The following is a 20,493-nucleotide window of genomic DNA, read 5'->3' as shown; positions in this document are numbered from 1 at the left end:
CACTGTTATCAAAAGGTCTTAATATTTTCAAACTTAATTTTTAATCTTTCCCTCCTGTACTGATACAAATTCACCCTCTCTTTTCCGGCTATGCAGGTAATACACCAACACAACTTTGCTCGTGCTGTCTCCGTGAAGTATTTTTAACATATCACATGGTTGTTCCTGCTTCAAGACCGTCTTCAATCTGAAACACACAGGGGTTTTTGCACCAGAAGTGTCAGTATTCTGATGTTACCTTCTAACACAGAATTCCTAAGTGATGTTTTAACATGTCAACTGTCAAAGTAACACACCTATACTTTGAACTACAGCCAGCCTTGCTGAATCAGTACTAGCCACAGATTTGTAGCCATTTATTCTATTTGTTAAATTAACAAATCTGAACTGTCTGCAAAAGGCTTTCTCCTGACTGTGGATAGTGCTTGCAATACCGAGATGTTTATGGAAAATCCTGCTCAGTGGCAAATCCTGATTAGGAAACGTTATCATTTTTTTGCATAGTAGGTGAGATAGACATGCCTAACATATGGTTGCTATAAAATACCTTAGATGAGTCAGATCTTAGCTGGCAGCTGTAAGCAGTGTTGTTCTGGCTTCTTAGATAATACCTACAAATTACGATCCTTTTTGTTACTTAACTACTGTACTGTTAAATTATATTAACCTGATTTGTAGACACTCCCATTTGAGTAGAACAAAAAGGCAAGATTTATGATGTAAATCCTGATCTAAGTGTTTGCAGCTTATTAAAGCTGTATCCAAAGTCCTTCAAACTCTCTGTAGTGGTAACTAATTCTAACCAAATTGTAGGACTCTCCAGGAAGCTGCTGTTGTCCCACTGTGTGTTCACTTCAGTTACCCCATGAATTTAAGACACTAAAAAGTGCCAGGAATGGCACTGATTTGATGTGGCTTGCAATGATGCAGGACGTACCAGTCAGTAGCCCCACTGGCTTTGCTCTCTGATCTTTGCATGCAGCTCCTGCAGGTAATCACAGTGAAGACTTTGCCTTTAAAGTATAGGCTACATTAAACTATGGTGGCAGTGGCAGTGGGAAGATAAACCTGGCTCACAGATCTCAAAAACACTGGTCAGAAAGCTGCTGGCCTTTGTTCCAGGCCTTTCCAGCACTGCCACTATGGTTAATGCTGCCCCATGTCATGCTGTACTGAGGATACTATTTTGAGGAAAGTGCCCAAAAATGCATCTCACAATATTGCCCATTTTTCAGGGCAAGAACAGTTTGAAAAGGCTTGTGCTTGTTTCTCACCTTTCTTCATGCTAATTATTACTCTCTTTGGCTAGTCTTGTCTATGTTTTCAGAACTCCAGGTTGCCTTGCTCCTTGCTCTACAGCTGCAAGAAACCAATGGGGAACGAATAACATTTATCACACATGTCCAGATCAGCCACTGAGGCAATGTATCCTTTTGCTTGCTTTTTGAAACCAGAGTGCTCACATGAGAACTACTTGAAGACATAGGTTTCCAGCTCTCTCCCCCGACCTCACCAAATCCTGTTCAGTACCACAAATACCACAGTTCATGTTCTATGGTGTCTTTCAGGCAGCTTCTCTCCCAAAGCACTGTGTGCAGTCTGTGCAGAGAAGTTGTTCTAAGATGAAGTCACAAAAAGAAAGCTCACAAGTCTCTAGCAATATTACTTTCTGGCTTTGCTAATGGAAGGCACACCCACTTCCTCTGACTCTAATCAGAGGACGACTGGCTGTCAGGTGGTAGAGATACACAGTTAAGAAACAGGTCTTTATAGGCACCTAGCCCTGCCTTTATATACCATCTGCTGCTTATGGAAACTTAAGACTTGCTAAAGAGAGGCTGATTCTGTTTTCAATATTTAATGCTCATTGGAAATGACAGTTCAGCATTACCTGCTACTCCAGTGAGAGCAAGCTAAACTCCACCCACAGCACTGGGTGTTCATAACCAATTGCAGAAATAAACAGTAAGTATGGAAAGCTCAGAGGCAGAACCAGAGTGTAACCTCCTGGATGTACTTTCAACACCCTGGCATTATTTTTTTTCCTGAAGACTGCCATTCACTTTAATTCTTTTGGTTTTAACTCTTACAGGTTAAGAAAAAATTTTGTGGGAAGTAGTAGCCGTCAAAATAACTGAACAGTAGGATCAGATTGCTTAGAAACTTCCCACTCTGGAGGGGCAGGTCTCCATTCAGTTTTGTGCCACACTTTATTACTAAATTGCTCCAGGGAGAGCCAGTCTACTATGGTCAAAGTTCTCATCTGAGTTTTCTGCTTGCTTTCTGCCCTCAGGGAACCAGGACAGAGGCACTAACACTGCCCACTTCATACAACTGCACTAAGGTATGATTTGAAGAACCTGAATGTAGAGCAGCAATTCTCTCTGAATTAAATGGAGACAAGCAGGTACCTAAGATTGGATGCCTAGATTTAGAAGGTGTGAATACTGCTTTCCTCTTCATTCTGATGACACATCCTTTTCAGTTTAAAAATCAGCTAAGACAATGTCCAGCTGAGCCATTCATCCCCTCTTGCATTTTGTAGAGTTCAGATTCTCTCAAACTAGGGAGAGAAAGGTGGGACATGCAGGTTCAACACCAAGATTCATAGTACTGTTTTTTACCCCCAAAACTACAACAGATGACTCACTTTTAAAATACTGGGACTGGAGAGGAAATACAGGTGAATCTTCTATGTATTGTGTGGACACAGCCTTGGAGGCCCCAGATGTATCTCATCTCACATATCTGTTATTTTTTGGTGCTTTGTACAAGCAGTTTAGACTGATAGTACGAAAGATCCTTTTGAGATGAGACTACGGCCTTTCTCCTGCTCAACAGTAACAGGTACATGTATACTTTCTGCATTTATTTACATGTGTTTTACTTGTGTCTAAGGGAGATGAAATCATTAAAGGTAAGTGAAGAACATCCCTTCAGGGCTTCTCCAGCATATTATAGAAGTCTTTCTTCTTCATGGAAGGAAAAAGGTTATTTGGTTCTCTTAGGGCAAGGAAAAGAATGAGTGAGCTTACCACACAGTAGCCAAGGAGGAGATGCAAAAATCCTGGAAGCTCACTTTTCTGAGCTGCTAAGGCAGACAGTAAAAGCAGCTACAGTGAACCCTCATAAAGAGGTCTTTGGGCCCGTGACCTATTCACTCATTAAAAGATCATATATTTTCTACACAGTGAGTGCTGAAAACCAAGCCTAAAAATAACAAAAAAATCACACCACTAAACTGACAGGAAGTGTAAAAACTTTACAAATGAGAGACATCGAACCTGATGAAACACAGTCATATTCCCAGTATGATGTACATTTGTAATGCCTTCTAGGTGTACTCAGCACAGTAGCATTGTCATGGGGTAGTTGTAATCTTTATGCCCTGAGGTAAACGTACACAGAACAGAACAATGGCTTGCTCAGAATCTACAGTGAAGTACTAGCTAAAAAAACCAAACCTACAAAAAACTTCCAAGTCAGAAGCAGATAGATATAAATACAAGGTTTATGTTTTTCTCAGAGTATCATACCTATTACTCAGTCTTCTATTAGCTTATCTTCTGGTGAGGTCATGTCCCTTCTTTGCATATGTATCAAGTAAAAAGTTTTCCATCATGGTACAAACCGAATGTACCTTTTATCCAGATTACATCATGCATTCTTATGAATTTGACATGAAACATGCTCTGATCACAATGGGTATTTTTTTCCTATTGCATACTTAGAAAAATGCATAGCTTTAACTCTGCATTAAAGGTTTTCCTCATCGTACATAGTTACTTTTACAACTTATGCTGAACGTAACTTCCCATTACAAGGTAAGTCAGGGAAAGTCAAGCATCACCTAAATAAACTCTACCACATAATGAAGCTTCCAGGGAAAAGCTGCACAGGCTTGTGTTTGTTAGGGGCAATCAACATATTTATCCTGATTATCATGAAGGAACTACACAGCAATAAAATAATTAAGTGCAGAGTTCCCTTTTGGTGTCCCATTACAGAAACAAAACAAAAGAATAAACTCTGTTTTTTAAATGGAGTTGCTATGTAACAGCCCTGGTAAGTCTTGTTTCAGCCTCGACTAGTGCTGGCATTTGCTGCAGACTAAACACTGGCTGTTACAACTTCCTTGTCAAGTCTCTCAAAGGACAGTGTCCTATGAACTGAGAACTATGCAACAAACCACATTATGGAATCATTAAGAATTACCAGAGCGTTAGTTTTAAATTGCATTTTATAATCAGTTAGTGACAGTAGCAAGTCTAAACACAATCAGTCTGAACAACACAACTCTTCTAAATTAAATGACTACTGAAAGCCAAAAATGAAGTTTTTAGTTATTAAAATATATTTTTAAAGTCCAGATTAGTAACAGTTAGAGGCTGTTTAAAAATAACTTTTACACAGGCTCAAAGACCACCCCTTTCTTAGAAGCAGCAAGACAAACTGGCTCTAGATCAGACATCTTTGTGTACTGTTAGCATCATTCTTAAAGATTACTGCTCCATGCATTGGGTCAACTAGAAAAAAGTCAACAGCAGTTTCTTAACACTCCAGGCTACTATGTATGGGGGTTTCCTCCCCCTCTCTTTTCCCAATTCCTGTAGACAAATTTTGGCTGAAAATTTCCAAAGCAAGAAAAAAACCCAAACCAATCCAAATTCCTTTCTACTGCTTTTAAACAGAGTTTTCAGATGATCCATATTTTTAGTTGTCTTCATGCATACCTCAAACAACTGCTGTTACAATTAGCTTCTCCACAAGACTAAAAAATTCTTATTCACAGGACCGAAACAAGAAAGCAGTAGTGCAAGAAGTACAATTAATACTAAATTTCATTTTTCATTTAAAAAAAAGTTCCAACAATTGAAGATGTTCTTTTCTTCTCTGTGCCACTATTTCAGATAGTAGCAGATGTTAAGATGATCACTTTATTCTGTGGGGAACAAAGGAACGAGATCAGCAATGTTAATACACTAATTGCTTAAATACTATAAATGCTGTATTCATTGAATCAGTTGAATATAATCAGCATAAAGAGGTATTTTCTCTTAAATTTTTCAGCCTACCCAGAATGCAAAATGTAATCTCAGTGTTATGCAAACAATACATGGCTTTTAGCTCAGTTTCATATCAGAAAGACTGAACACAACAATTTCATTTTAATAATAAAAAGCCCTACTGACACTTAGCCATTGTAGCCACACAGAAATTTTTTTATAAATTGTAGTAGAACTTAATTAAAATTTCCTCCCAAAATTGCAGTAAACCAACTATATATTCTCAAAAGATTGAAGTGATAAGTAAGCAGCTGGCATTTACTGTAAGTGACAAAATGATGACACTCATTTCCATACCATATGTATTTCTTTACTTTAAAATGTACTTACACATTTTCTACCCTGGCTGATATGATCTGTAGTTACTGTGCATAATTACGAAACGCTGAAAATTAAAACAGTTAGTTATCTGGCTTAGTTTTATGACATGCAAATTAGCTTAAAATCGACTGACCATTCAAGTGGGCAGTCTTTTTTAAATATTCTTGTTAAGCTTTCCAGATCTTCATTTTTGAAATGCAGTTCTTCCAGCAATGTAGTCAGGAACTGTGTGTATATTGGGCTCATCTGAGTATTCTTGAAATGTGGAGTAAATTGTGACAATCTGGCAAAAAAACCAAACCCAAACATATTTGATACAGAAAAGCAACTTTTCAATGTCAGATATAAAAAAGCAAAGCTTGTGAGTTCCAACAACTGTATTGAAGAAGGGCAGTTTATAACATCACACTTATTACAGTACATAAGACTGTATGTATTACATACAATATGACCTGTACCAAAATACAAATTTTTATTAATGTATTGAAACTTAATAACCTAATTAGAAAAAAATAGGCTCATAGTTTGTATGCCTCTAATCAGTTGCATATTGATATTATATAATATAGACAAAATTCAGAACAAAGTGCAAAATGTTATATAATTACACATAAAAAAGGAAGACAGCAGTCATTATTTTCTTTTTTACCAAAAAGCTCCTAAACATTCATACTGTAAAAGCTGTATAGTTCTTCATATGAGTAAAATATAAAAGAGCTATAAAATTTTATCTTAAAAGTAACCAAGGATATTTTAACCACAAATTATTAACAGGGCTCCCTGACAGAAGTTGTACTTAGTTGGTCAGTCACATACTGTCAAACTTCATAAAGACATTCAAAAGGGTCACTTACTTGGACGATTCTCCCCTGTTCTGTATGCCATAAACACACAGTATGTCAAAATAGCAGACACATCTTGCTTTAAACTGAGATTTCTCCAAACACCTAGAGGCCTGTCATAGAGGCCTTTTGGATTACTATTACTTTCACTTGATGTACATGGGCACATGAAACATCAATTAAATTCTCAAACTGAGGAGCAATTTGAGTGAGTAATCACAGCAATTTGATTTCTTAGTTTTGACAGTCTGTACCTTAAAACAGTTTAAATTACACTTCTTATACACTGAACTGTTTTAAAAAAAATAGGCTTTAAGAAAGCCAGACAAAACTAGAACAGAGCTAATTTAATCTTGTGAAGTTCTTTAAAGGGATACTAAACCTCAGCTTTAAAGCTGATGCTATAGTGAAACTATTTTCTGTTTTGGTAACAAAATTAAGTGCTTGAAGTCTCCAAGTACATGCAGAGTGCTTCAGAAAAATAAGAGAATCAAAAGGGGGAGTGAGAGGGAGGAAATTATTTTTCTCAATTCAGTTCATGAAGTTTAGCTTTAAAATTTAAACAATACTTGGCCTTTCAAAATTTGCTCTTTAGCAACATTTTACAGAAAATCTATTTGGGCCTCGTTTTCTGAACTGCTGAGTAGATGCAGTTCATACAGTTTCCACTGATTTTAAAAATTACAATGAATGGAAGCTGAAAGTAGTTGCCATCTAGGAGAATAAAGTATATACATGAGAACAGACAATGGAAATAAACAGGGCACGTCCCCAAGGAAAGTGTTATTCATCATCTGAAATCATGGAAACTGCAAGGCACACATTACTGTATATTGCATTTAGTTCCAGAATCAACAAGAACAGCGACAGAAAGCATAATCTTTAAAGAATCCAAAACCAAACAAGCGTAGTGCTGCTACTAACACGCGTTTCTCAGTTTGGAAGGAGCTATTGCCATGCAGATCATCTACATATGTAATATCTGTATGGAGACGAGGTGAAATGTACAGCGGTCAGTTTTCATTTGTGCTTTAATTTTATCCAAAAGTCCTTTCTTCTTCTCATAATTCTATTGCAAAATATTGCAAAGGTAGTAATAGCTGAATAGAATACTTGGGATCATATCCCAGAAATTTATTTCATCTTGGATACTGTATTTAGATAAACAGTGCCACTGACACCATACAGGAAAGTTATTTTAGAATATGTTTGTTATTTTAGCATATGTACTTTTACTAAGAAACTCAAGGTAGTCTACAGCTTCCTAAAAACTTCCCAGCTCAGAAAGCCTTTAAGTGAGTAACAACTGAGATCAATCTCCCTGCAGTCACTGGTATTAAGACCATCTCCACTTGAAGAAAGCTGCATATAAAAGAAGATTCTTCTAAATTAAGCAAAAATGGTGATACAACCAAAGGATCTTACAAGACATAGTAAATAGAGTCCTTTAATATAAAAATAAATTTACGAAGCATTTTTATCATTAAATTTTTAATGAGTTAAATGGAAAACAATTTCTTTTTAGATTCCATTTCAGTATGCACATTTAGCTACATATTTCAACAATCAAACACTGACGCTTGGTGAGAAAGACTTTAAGAGATGCTCAAAGTAAGGACATGGTGTGGAAACAAACAGATTTATGCACAAACTCTGCTACATAAACCCTCCACAAAAAGAGTATTTACAGTTGGATTTGTGATTTTTGGACTGAGGCCACTAGGTTTTGTAATGTACATCATGACAGAGAGGACTGAGTTGTTTCTTTGAGAAGTGTAGCAGTTACTATTTAAACTGGTAAAACAGAGTGCCTCTGCCCAGTGTTGGCAATCTGGAGGCTGATTTTTGCATTATCATGTTTTATTAGCAGGGAGGCAGAGGAAGTGCTGATAGAGGATCAGAGTGACCATTTCAGGGTGTTAGTCTGGAGACAAGGATAGTGGAAGAAAGACCTGGAGATGTGTTATTACTAGTCTTCAGTTTACCCTTCTCAGGATTATGTAGGTTATATATGAACAGAGACTGGTGGCATAAACAGTCATGACTTCCTGAGTGCTGGTGCCAGGTGGCTGTAACACTGCAAAACACTCTTTTGGCAATGTTGTAGATTTACATGCATTTTCACCTGAATTTTCTTCCTCCTGCCTTGGGCTTAAAAGCACATCAATAAGGACATTATTTTTCAAAAAGAGCAGAAAACTTGTGTAGTGTTAAGTAATATTCTAAAATCTTTATACTATAAAGCTCACATGCTAAGCAGTCTTTTTTTTTTTTGAACTGCAGTCTGTAATATTAGTAATATAGTTTCATGAACTACAAACATGTCCTAACTATCAGACCCTGTTTAAGACATTCTGTTTAAAGAGTAGCTATTACAGCTCATACTAAGAAAGAAAAAGGTATTGCTATTGTCATAGAAACTGCCAAGAGTTAAATATTGAGAAACAAAGTTTAAAAAAAAGACCTAATGTTTTAGCTGTAGGTCAAACTCTTTCCTTACCTGAACTTTTAAAAAACTAGTTAAGCTAGTAATTATCTGATAAGAAGGAGACTAAATCAAAAAGTAATTTCTAAGTTTCTAGCAATTAGTTAAAAATTGCATCTAGATGGGACATGTTAAACGTTTATGAATACATGTACAAACACTTTAATCTTGGAAAACTGTCCTTTTGGCATTTAAATGATGCTTTAACTAGTCATTTGAAAAGCAGTAGTTGTTATCGAGTATTTTTCTACTTTTAAGCGGTTGTTGGAACAGAAGCAGAAGCTTTTGTCTGTAAAAGGAGAGAGCACAAGTTGCTGGTTTGCACTAGAGTGGTAAGTTCTGTGCACTAAGTATCAATGTATGTTTATTTGAGATACTGCACAACAGAACATTAAGAGCTGTGCTCTCATCTTTGTATGAAATGCTAACTGAATTAAACCATAACTGTATGCAAATAATCCCAAACTGTATTTGGAATCAATATCTTCAAGTCACCGAAAGCTGAAGAAACTATCATGACTAATACAATTTAATGATATATAGGATTTTGGTTCAAGGATCATGGAATTGCCTCAAAACTCTGCAGCATCTTCAAAAGACACAGAATATAAACAGGAAATAGGATACTGTGGACCACAATAATAACAAGTGACTACTGCAACAACGCAAAAAATATAAATTCTGATTTTCTGTTACTTCTTTCACATGTTGCAACATTTATGTGCAACAAAGTTTAATGAATAAAATTAAAAAAATAAGAAAAGCTAAAGGATTAAGTGATTTTAGAACAATCATCTACAGAAACACACAAACATAAATGTTACTGTCCAAAGTTATACACCCATGCTTCAAAGGCTTGCCTTCAGCACACCCGTTAAAAGGAAGTGTTCACGCTCAGTTCATGGAAAAGTAGTACAGTATATATCAGACTTCATGTAACAGTGTCGTTTCCTGCACACCCACTTACACCATATGGTAAACAGGTCTTTGTAAAGTTTAAAAAGTGTTAAAAATGTCAAACTATATCTGATTGATAAAATTTGTATTTGCTGGCTATTCGACATATGTTACATATTCAAGAAAAAAAAAAAAGTGGAATTCATGTGAAGACAAAGCTATTATTATCAAGCTATTAAATGGCATCTGGCTATTGCAAAATGTTTACATAGTTTCAGTGCTTCAACTCAAGACTCAAACTTTCTATGAATTAGTTGCCTTACAAAAAATGTTTGACAAGTATATTTAGGAGTTTCACCTAAAATAAAATATTTTTAGAAGTCACATTATACGAAGTAAATTTCATTAATTGATATGGTAGTGTGCACAAGTCATTCTTAGATCTATGCATACCTTAAACAAGATAGCTGAATACATTCAGAAAAGATTATGGGGGGGGTTTTATATTTTTATGTAGGTAAAAGAGCTAATTGGCAATTCTTCTCCTAAAGTGTGAGTAGCCTTTCTAAAAACATCCCTAACTGTACATTACCATCCTCCCCTCAGATTATGGACCTCAGGAAAACCTTTCTAGAAGTTTTGTTTAAGATGTATTCTGTGATCCCTTCTGAAAAAAGTTAAATTTTCAAAGGTGCCACTCTATCAGCTAGTTATAGCTCTCTGAAATAGATGCCTAAAAACAGGGGTAAGAACACAACCACCTAGGAGTTGAGTTCATTTCCATTCCCCAAAATTGGTCACTTAAAAATTACACAGCAAGTGTTGAGAATTTGAGTGTACATATTTACCTGATATCACACAAAGCCCTTGTATACTCATGAAGAAATGCCATATGCTTATTCTCAAAAGAATAACAATAATAAGCTCCTCCTAGAAAAAGATAAGTATTGCCAGTCTTCCTAACTTTTTCTAATGGCAGAAACTTAAAAAAATAAAAGCCACCGATTGTGGCAGAAGCCATGGATCTGAACACGATTATTTCAGTCCCTTACTTTGTTCAGCATGCTTGAAACTTGAACAAGAACAGATTTATAAAGCAGAGTGATGGAACAGGCAAGCACCACCTGTCCTTCCACAGAAAGCTTTGGAAAAAAGGATATAAACATTTTTGCCAGTTAGAGGCATTTGAGCCCCTTAAGACACTTAAGATAATCATCACAACACAGAATTTTATTTCTTTTTAATTTTCTCAGTTTTTTTCTACCTTTGCCTATAAGAAAAGACATACTTCTTAAAAAGCATCACAACCAGGATAAGTGATAATTATTCTTCTATCAGAATGATGGAGTGCAACAAAAGTTTCTTGAAGTCATTTCAGAACATAGAAACAAAGCACTGGCAACAACTATAGGCAGCACTTTTTTTTTTTTTTTTTTTCCCCTCTTCCCCAACAAAAACACAGATGCAGACTACTGCAAGAAGTCTCTGATCAAGGTGCCATCAACAGACTATTGCTAAGGGTCCCTACCTACAAGGAAGTCCAATGCATTTTTTGCTGTCTTTGGAAAGTCACAAATGGTACTATGGCTATGACCAATCCAGTCCTCTCATCTCACAAGCATCTTAGCTGAAGGTCTAGTAACACCTTCTATGTACATTTAACAAAGAGTAAAAGTGCTTATAAGCCTCTAACAGCAGTTGGGAGTCATTTGACATAGCTGTTAAAGGTTCATAGAGATCAATCAGCTGTTAGCACTACTCTAAAGCATATTTGCTCTGTTGCTATGACATAAAGTCATATCACACTGTTAACAAGGACTGATTTAAGAGAAACAATGCTAAAAAAAAAGAAGAAAAGTAATCTGTGGAGTGCCATTGATCATTACCTGCCTACTGCTACACTAAAGTCTATCTGAATAGAAAAACCCTTTACACTAAAAGTCTTCCAGGATATTGCCAATCTTCAGACACAAACAAAAAATATTTTAATGGAAACTCTACACTGAAGTGTGTTGCTGGGATTTGGCAAGAACTGGTTAGCGACCCAGTACTCTTTGTATGTGTGTGATCAAATGGCTCTGAAAGCAGAGCAGCTTATCAAAGTCTAAGTCTTTAATTCAGAAGCAGGGAATACCATCAATGTGTGAGCCACAGATAATGGAAATTAATTTGGAAGTCTGTCAAATTTCTATTCAAAACTCACACTTGCGAGACTATTAAGAGTTAATTCTGGATTTGGAAAAACAAAGTCATGAATGTAGGACAGCCCATCTTTATGAATAATTAATTGGTACTTAGAAGAATTAAGTTACAAGGCCATAAACCCACAAGATTTCCAGCTTTCCCCTGCTCCACATATTTTTTTGTAAACATTTGGGACAGTATTACCTAAATATCAACTGCTTTTGAAATTTTCAAGGAGTATTAACATGTCTTCTTCCCAGCTCTGTACCTACCATTTTGAGTTGAAATCATGAGGGAAATCATCTTTGATTGCTTCTACAAGGTATAAAGGATTGGAACAGTACTGCATGGATCAAAACAAGCCGTAGGCAGCAATGTCAGCTGGCAAATGGTAGGAGAGGGTTTGTTTTTCAAACTGACCCTGTGGAAGACTGGTGAAAAGGTGCTCCACTGAGGAGGCCAGAACAAGCCCTGCTGCACTGGACATACTGAGCGTACTGTACTACTTCTTGGACCACAGGCAGATTATAGGGCAGTACCAAAGAGGATGCCATTACCTAAACAGGAGCCCCTGAAGTTGTTTCAGTACTACAAGGTACTTTAATTTCATCAAGTCCAAGACTCCTTCAGCAGCTGTCTACTGTAAATTTCCTACTCCTTGCATTGCAAGTTGAAGAGATAGCACAAAACCTCATCCACAGATTTAAATGAAATTTTGAGCAGATTTAGAAAACCTAAATATCAGTATGATACTGCAGGTCATTCTCAGTAATAGTTCTTAGCATTTAAATTAAAAATCCTCTTGAAATACACAAGTCATGTAAATGAATAAATGGGGACAGCCATGCTCTTATACTGTGTTTTACTGCATCAGCACAAAAGCACTGGGGTGATTTTGTGGTGGTGGTGGTTTTTTTAAAAATTACTTCAAATATATTTGCACTGCTCCTGTGTTACAGATTTGATGGGCTTAGCAATGCAATAAAAATGTTATTAATCAGAAATTCTATTCTTTTAATATAAAAGTTTTACAGAATACAGTCTTAGATTCTATTTAAATTATGTTCCTATGAAGGAAGCCTTCAACATAACTGATTAAACAAAAGTAATTGTTTTGTTTAAGACAAATGGCTAGACTGAGTCAATACAACAAGTGTTACAGATCAGCAATAAAACTCATTGAAATAGATGTGTATTGTAGCCTGTAGACCATCTGCCTGTACATATAACTGGAGTGTCGCCAATATATCAACCACTTAATAATAGTGCTTCAGTTGATGGGGTGAACTGAAACACTTGCTGCGTTTATCTGTTTCATGAACCCCTACCAAAAGGCACTCAGCCATTTTGACAGAGTAAGTCAAAGCATCACTGTAACTGAATGTTCTTCACACTATATTGACCACTTGCTTAATTTGAGGTAGAGTCTCTCACTTAGTGGATACAGCACACTTGTCTAGGGACAGCAATTTTGTCAGTAAAGTATCTTAAATCACAGCAGGGATTTCCACAGACCTTAAAGCATAATGCATCCATCAAGCAAAAGTTAGTGTTAGAGAGAAAGTTGATCTAAAGCACAACATGAGTGTAGTTGTAAGGGAGCTTAAAAAATTATAACCTTTGGTATAATTAAGTGGTTACACAATCATACTCAGAAATTAGAAAACATTACAGCCTCGATTTATGTAATTTAACGGTTAAGATCACAGTTTCGGTTAAAAAACACCACTTGCTTCTTATAACTTTAGTTTGAGCATGATTTTAAAAGCTCAACATTTAGAAAAAACCCTTAAAAGCAAAAGATTGTCTCTAGAGTGAACATTTTCCATTAGAACACATTAATATTTGACAGACAATCTTGAACTGGAAGGATCTAACTTACAAACAAGATGCAGAAGTATTTAAATATCACTATGGAATTAAGTCTTCTTTCAAATTAAAGCATACTAGTGCCAAAAAAAGAGTAATTATCAGTATCATTTGCAGCTCTGAAATTAAAGCAAACTCTAATTTGGGGCTCTCTGTTAGCATATCCTATCAGTCAAAGAGGACAGTCAGTATTCAGGGGCTGCTTTCTTCAATCTTCCCAAATTTATTCCTATATTCTATTTTCTTAATGAAAGATAAAACACTCCAAAGCCCACAGTCTTGAATGATAACAACTGAGAGAAATAAACAGGCAATTTTCTTACTGAGGAAAAAAAGCTACCTCTTGTCTAATTTTAAATATAGCCTGAAGATCCCATTCTCATCATAAAGACAAGAATTTTGTAGCTTGTGCTACAAAGCTTGTGTAGAAGTGCAATTTATGTTTTATTTATTATTTAACTTCCTTTCACTACTGTGTACTGACTTGTCCACAAAATCCAGCACAGACACTTTAATCCTCTGATGGCAATAGAAACTAAATTATTCATAGTTTAAAATTTTTGTCCACTACATTTAAATCAATGCTACAAACACTGATTCAAAATCAACAACTGGAATTCCTACATAATCCAAGTATATGGCAAAACTTAAGGCTCATTCAAAGTTAACTTTGTTAATTGTTTCCACTACCGTCATTTTTTCCTATCCAGCTTCTACAAGTCTGTTGAAGAAAAATGTTCTCTTTGATACGTTTTATGTATATACTTACACAAACTATGTATTTTTCTTCTTTTAAAGTTTGCCTTCCACACACACGTTTCATAAAGTCAGTGTCCAGACATAAGTCAACTCCCATTCCCTTTTAATGGGGTCAAAATTTCACTTGTGGTGCAGCTGGATGGATACAACAGTAAAAGGAAAGCATACCTACAGTAAAAGGCTTTATCTAACCTTTTGATAAAAGTGCTTACTAACAACTGAAAGAGAGACAAAGGATTTGCTTGCTCTTTCTTTCTTCGTCTTTCCTCCAGTCAGTTATTTGTATCCAAATAGGCAACTGGCAATTCAGAAAGCAACCTGAGCACACCTAAAGCCGTACCAGCCCGAACACCACTGCTTTCTAGGATGGTGCTCAGGGAGCTGGGTCAGGCCCTTGGGACCAGGCTGCACAGCAGAGTTCCCTCGCATCATATCATGCTCTCCTCACATAGGCTTTGGAGGACGAGTGAACATTTGCAAAACACTTTGCTGGTTCTACTCTAACATACCATTTTTTGTTTTTTCCATTAGGCTGCATACGGGAATTTTTCAAAAGGCACTCCAATGTTTTAACTGTACTATGCAGGGGAGACGTGTTGAGGCAACAGGCTTATAGCTACCTTATCAGGTACAGAAACTTTATTTAAAATGGATTTAATAAGATGCAAATATTCTGGATCTTTGTATTTTTTTTTTTAACCTAATGAACAGACTATTTGCATGAAAAGCAGGATGTATTGTTTATGCCACTTATTTCCTCTCTCCTGAAAGTTAAGGATCACTCCATCAGCTTCCAGCTGTTATTTACAACAGCTAGCTGTGTAACTTCAAAGATCCTGAAGTGAAAAGATTTTATAATGTTGCACTGATACAAGAAGATACAGAAAAGGAAAAAACTCACTGACTATTAACTTCTGTAAGGTAGATGAACTTTGACACTTAATGAAGGACAAGTAAAACACCTTATATATATAAAAAAATTCTATTCACATCATTAGGTCAGTAAATAATTTTACAGGGAAAGTAAAAGTCTAATGCAAAGGAACATCCAAAAAAAGTCTGAAAATATATAATGTGTTCAAAGAAACTATGGTGAGACATTTCATCAAATGGTGTAACAATTTAGTATAGACATTTAGTGGTATTTCTGTCAGTTCTGTACATTATATACTTGAAGACAACATGCCTTAGAGTGTACATTGCATATACAAATAACTGAAAAAAAAAAGGAAATTAAAAATAAAAATAAACATCTGAAACTCTCAGTTCATGTAACAAACTATTTTACCACAACATAATTATGTAAAACAATTCTTCTCAGAAAGTAACTAGAAAATGGCATTTCTCACTATTCCCATATTTCATCTCCCTATAAGTAACCAGTAGCACATAAACATGATAGCAAAAATTTCCATTCAGCTGAGAGAAAATTTACAAGTCTATTGCTTTGTGCAATTATTTTAACCATTGTAATGCAAGCATCGACACTGTTTCTTCTCACACAGTATCACTCCTGTAATGTTCCTTTTGAGCAAGTTTCCCGACCTTATATATGCACACATAAAATAAAGTAAGTTCCCTTGGCAATTGTCCAGGAAAGGAACTACACATTTCAGAACATTCAACAGGTGGAAAATGACATCACATGCTCTGCAAGCATTTGCTAGCATTATGTTGAACCTGTAATACAAAGCAGTTGGCTTCGTTAAGTATTCGGGGATCGCTGTTTTTAACCCAGGCTTAGCCTGTCTAATGAGAAAGAAGCAGCCAACACTCTGGAAATACTTCGATGTTGCAATGCCAGTGACAAAAATTCAGGGACCCATGACTCCTTTAAAGCTATAGTAATAATATGTAATGGTTCTATTTGCTTCCTGTTATAGCGATATTTAGGAACTCTATTTCCAAAACTTACTTATTTTAAAATGACTACTCATACTGCCATCAACACAAATATCATATAAGTCTGGCAAAAACCAATTACTTGGGCAATCATATGCAAATCAGCGTTTCTAGGTATCTTTAACAGTGGATTAGAAGAACCTCTACAAGAGGTTTCTACATAAGGCGATTAAGGAAGCATCAAAACCAGCTCAACAACATCTATGGTTTCTTATCCAGAGTATTCTTCATACAAAGTTTTGCTGGATTAGAGACTATGTTCACCATCTTGTATTAATAGATACAACTGCAGGATGATTTTTTTAAAACCAAACGGAGTACGGGACCCACCTCTACATTACCATAGTCCAAAATATCACTACAATATTAGTTCACAGACATGAAACATCAGATCTTCTATAATACTGCGTGCCATTTAAAGCACTTACATTCCAAAAGGTTTCTATTTAGCTTACTTATCTGCATAAAGCCAAGGCAAAAAAAAAGTTCACAATATAAACCTAGAAGAAATCACTATCAGCTGTTTCTCTCTAACAAATCTAAGTTTCTTAGGTACACATTTCAAGGACAGGCCTTGTTTAAAAAGCTCCATTTATTTGAAGTATGTTTCCTGCTAACCAGCTGACAGATCAAAGGTACTTCTCAGTCCTACCATTCTAGCATTTGTTCCCATTTTTTCCTCTTTTTCAACTTAGTCAAAATATTAAATTTAATAAATTTATTTTAAAATTGATCCTTTCATCCTTTTCAGTCTCCTATTCCTTACTTTTTATATTCCACAAAGTTTTCCTGTGACACCTCTCAAATACTGGAATCTATGCCATTGAAGTCTTTGGGTTACTTGGTTACATAAAATTGAGCACAGGTATAAGTCTCTGTAACATTAAAAAATGCTAAGATGTAAGCTTTTGAGAGCTTGAACCTTTTAAGTAGTTTGTAAAATATACACTGTTGTATAAATTATTGTGCCCATACAGTGGGACAATTTAATATCTGAAAGATGTCTTTATATACAAACCTGGTACATTTCATGAACTAAACACTCTTTCCTATACATCTACTTTTGCAATTGCTGGACTTTCTTGCTGCCACATACTGGTAATCTATTCCCATCAACTCAATATCTCAGTGATAAGCAAAAAAAAAAAAAAAAAAAAAATCAAGAAAGATTAAATAAATTTTACTGTCTTACAGTTAAAACAGCTACAATGCAGTATGCTTAGGTAAATCATTTGTCAATACTTGACTTTATAAAATGTACTCACCTGTACTCAGTTACTATGGAAACAATGATCATAAAATTGATCATAGTTTAGTTTCTCAACTTTCTAACACTGGAACTCGATTATCTGCCTTTCAGCCCAATATACAGATCAAACACCTGGAATAACGCAGCTGAGTAAAGAGACATGCTAGGAATAGACTTGATTCCACTGTGTTCAAATTTTTTTTCTTCAGACCTTAAACATATGGACCTCAGTATTCTTCTGCTTGCCTTTCCCAGTTTTGAAAACAAATGCCAGTGCAGTTTTGGACCTCTCAAAATGAGATTCTAAAAAATCCCCCAAAGTTAAGGATTCTTAAGCACCTTTTCCCAGACATGCCAGCTCACAGTAGGTTTAAAAACAAAACCCAAAAACCTCCCAAAACCTTTTCCTGTTTAACTGTTTTATTTCCAGATCTATCACTGACCTGATGATCTCAAATAAATCACTTTTCTACACTTAATTTTACCATCTCTATGACTGAATACCATCTCTATGACAGAACACCACTATTAAGACTGATTTGTGAGAGCACACTGACCTAAGCATATACCTAAAAATAGCAGAATGTCTGGTGAGGTTTGAAACAGGAAGGGCCACATGAATCTCAACTATTCTTTATCTTTTTAAAAAACTGATGCCTCATCTCAGAAATACTGAGTTTTATGATGAACGAGTTAGATCTCTTCAGTGCCTTCTTAAAATGTTCATACGGATAGAGGGTGGAAGAGATAGAGCGATATATGCATTTCTGTCACAGAGAATATGTGTGGTGTACATCCAAATGAAATGAAACATACTGAGATCCCAAGCCTCTAAACAGTCAAACATCTGTACAGTTTTTGCACCAACAGTTTTGTATCTAATAGTATGTAATTATACATACACACTTCGCAGTTTCTAGACTAAGCTCCCATATACTGGATAGCTATGCTTGCTACCAGTCAATTAAAGGACAGTTTTACTTTTGGGAAGGAATGGGAAGAGAACATGTACTGTTACGGACTTGACTGCTTCGGTTTCTTTGTATTATGCCATGCAAAGTTGTATGAAAATATAGTTATGTTTATATATACAACATTCCAGTTAACTGATGGTTGCCAACTTACCCCAATTCTTTATTTTAATTATACACTTCGCATCAGTAGAGCCACCTGCACCCTGATGCTAAATCCACTAGCTTGGATTGTCTGTAACTTCTGAGAGCTTCATCATAGCCCATTACCTAGAGATACACTTCATACATCATCATCTTGTCAGTAACATTTCTTCCCTCCCTTCCATCCTTTCCTTCCTTCCCCAAAGAGGCTGTATTTTCTGTTTCCATAAATATGTAAGGAACATATTTCAGAAAATACTGTACATTTTTTGCCTTCACTGTTAACATCCCTCATCAGGATCAGAACTTAACTGCCAGACTAGAGGACACCACTGGGTGTCAAAATTTTTAACATCTCAGGAAGTAAAAAACTAATGAGAAGAAATACAAGCTTCCTTTGCACACAATTCCAAAACTACTGGGAAATGAAAACAAGTCTGCAATTCATCAGTGTACTGCCCACTAGCAATTATAAGATAAAAAAAGTAATTTGCCTTCTTTCTGAATTAATTAGTTGTAATCTCCTCTCCCCTCCAAATTTTTCATGCCTCTGAATAATTTTTTGTTTATCCCTATTATATACTTCATAGCAGAAATACTGTCCGCCATGTCAGGTCTGGCACTTTCAACAGCAATACAGCACAGAAAACTAATCTCTGGAATGAAGTAGTGTCTTTCTAGACAGCCTGTCTTACTGTCTAGCATTATATATATGGAATGTTTTACATTCCATAATGTGCATCAAGCACCACAAGGAGAGGAATGATGAGATCTTCAAAAGATACTGCTCTTTCACAGATTTTCAATAATCAAAGTTTTTCTGTTATAGTGGTTCCAGAAAAGTTAAGGAACAATACTTCTACTTTGGAAACAATTTACTGCAGTGCTAAAGAAGAACAGAATATGAGACTTAGCCTAGTAGAGGTACCAATATGACACTCTGCACAGAACCAACCAAATAAATCCAGAACCCATGCTAAAAATTCTGCTGGTACATAATACCTGGGGATCACATGCTAGGAAGCCATAATAACCTTTCCAATTATATGTACCTCTACATTTTTTTTTTTGGTTTAGAAACAAGCCAAATCAACACTGATTTTCATTTTACGATGACGTTTCCTTTAAGTCAAAAACACTGCCTGTGTGTCATGTCCCCATTAATGTAGGCTGTTCATCAGAAGTCTTACTAAGATAACGTTAAAATTCTGAAAAAAAAAAAAAGCAAGCGTATGTCAAAGTCATGTTTTTCTTTTAACAGATGGGTAATGTTTCATGATAATGTTTGCATTGAATGTATTAAGATTAATTATTAATAAGGAAACAAGTATATTTTCATAGGGTTACAGCTTCAGGATTCAGTTGCAAAATTAACAGTTCCGTTTGCTCTGTGGATGAAGTTAAAAGACACTTAGTTTAAAACTTAGTTTAGGGCAGCTGTTAACAGTGTGGATTACTCACATCTTACTTGCAGCTTTAGTTCAGAACTGTCTATATTACTGTGTAACTGTACAACTTATTCTGTGCTACAACATGACTTCCAATAAGCAAAGCTGTAGGCAGCAATTATGGAAGGAGGAAAAACATGACATTACAAAAGAAATCTTCTAAATATATACCTTTTCAAGAGTCATAAATTTAAAACTGTTCTCTAATAGGGCTGGGCAATTTTTCCATCTGCTTGATCAGTACATAGTTGTGGCATAGAGTTCAATAGGACACGAACTCCACTGACCAAGTTAGCTCCCCAAAGAGTCAAAATGATAAAGCAGACTTCTGAAATCTAGCATGCTATCTTTCAGAG

At 35.7% G+C, this 20,493-nt stretch overlaps 1 protein-coding gene across 1 annotated transcript in view; it reads right to left on the bottom strand.

The window, feature by feature from the left end:
• Positions 1–3,285: 3,285 nt before the first annotated feature.
• The window catches only part of RPAP2 (RNA polymerase II associated protein 2), a 42,067-nt gene continuing 24,859 nt past the window's right edge, over positions 3,286–20,493 (bottom strand). Inside the window, exons 12-13 of the mRNA XM_074906559.1 lie at positions 5,521–5,670; positions 3,286–4,942 (exon numbers count right to left, since the gene is read on the bottom strand). Of these exons, the coding sequence (XP_074762660.1) occupies position 4,942; positions 5,521–5,670 (151 nt within the window). The 3' untranslated portion in view covers positions 3,286–4,941. The remainder of the gene's footprint in view (positions 4,943–5,520; positions 5,671–20,493) is intronic.

This window comes from Athene noctua, chromosome 5 (assembly GCF_965140245.1).
Source record: "Athene noctua chromosome 5, bAthNoc1.hap1.1, whole genome shotgun sequence".
In the NCBI taxonomy this organism is placed as follows: domain Eukaryota; kingdom Metazoa; phylum Chordata; class Aves; order Strigiformes; family Strigidae; genus Athene; species Athene noctua.
Note: the sequence above shows the minus strand (reverse complement) of the source record. Positions and strands in the feature narration are given on the sequence as shown.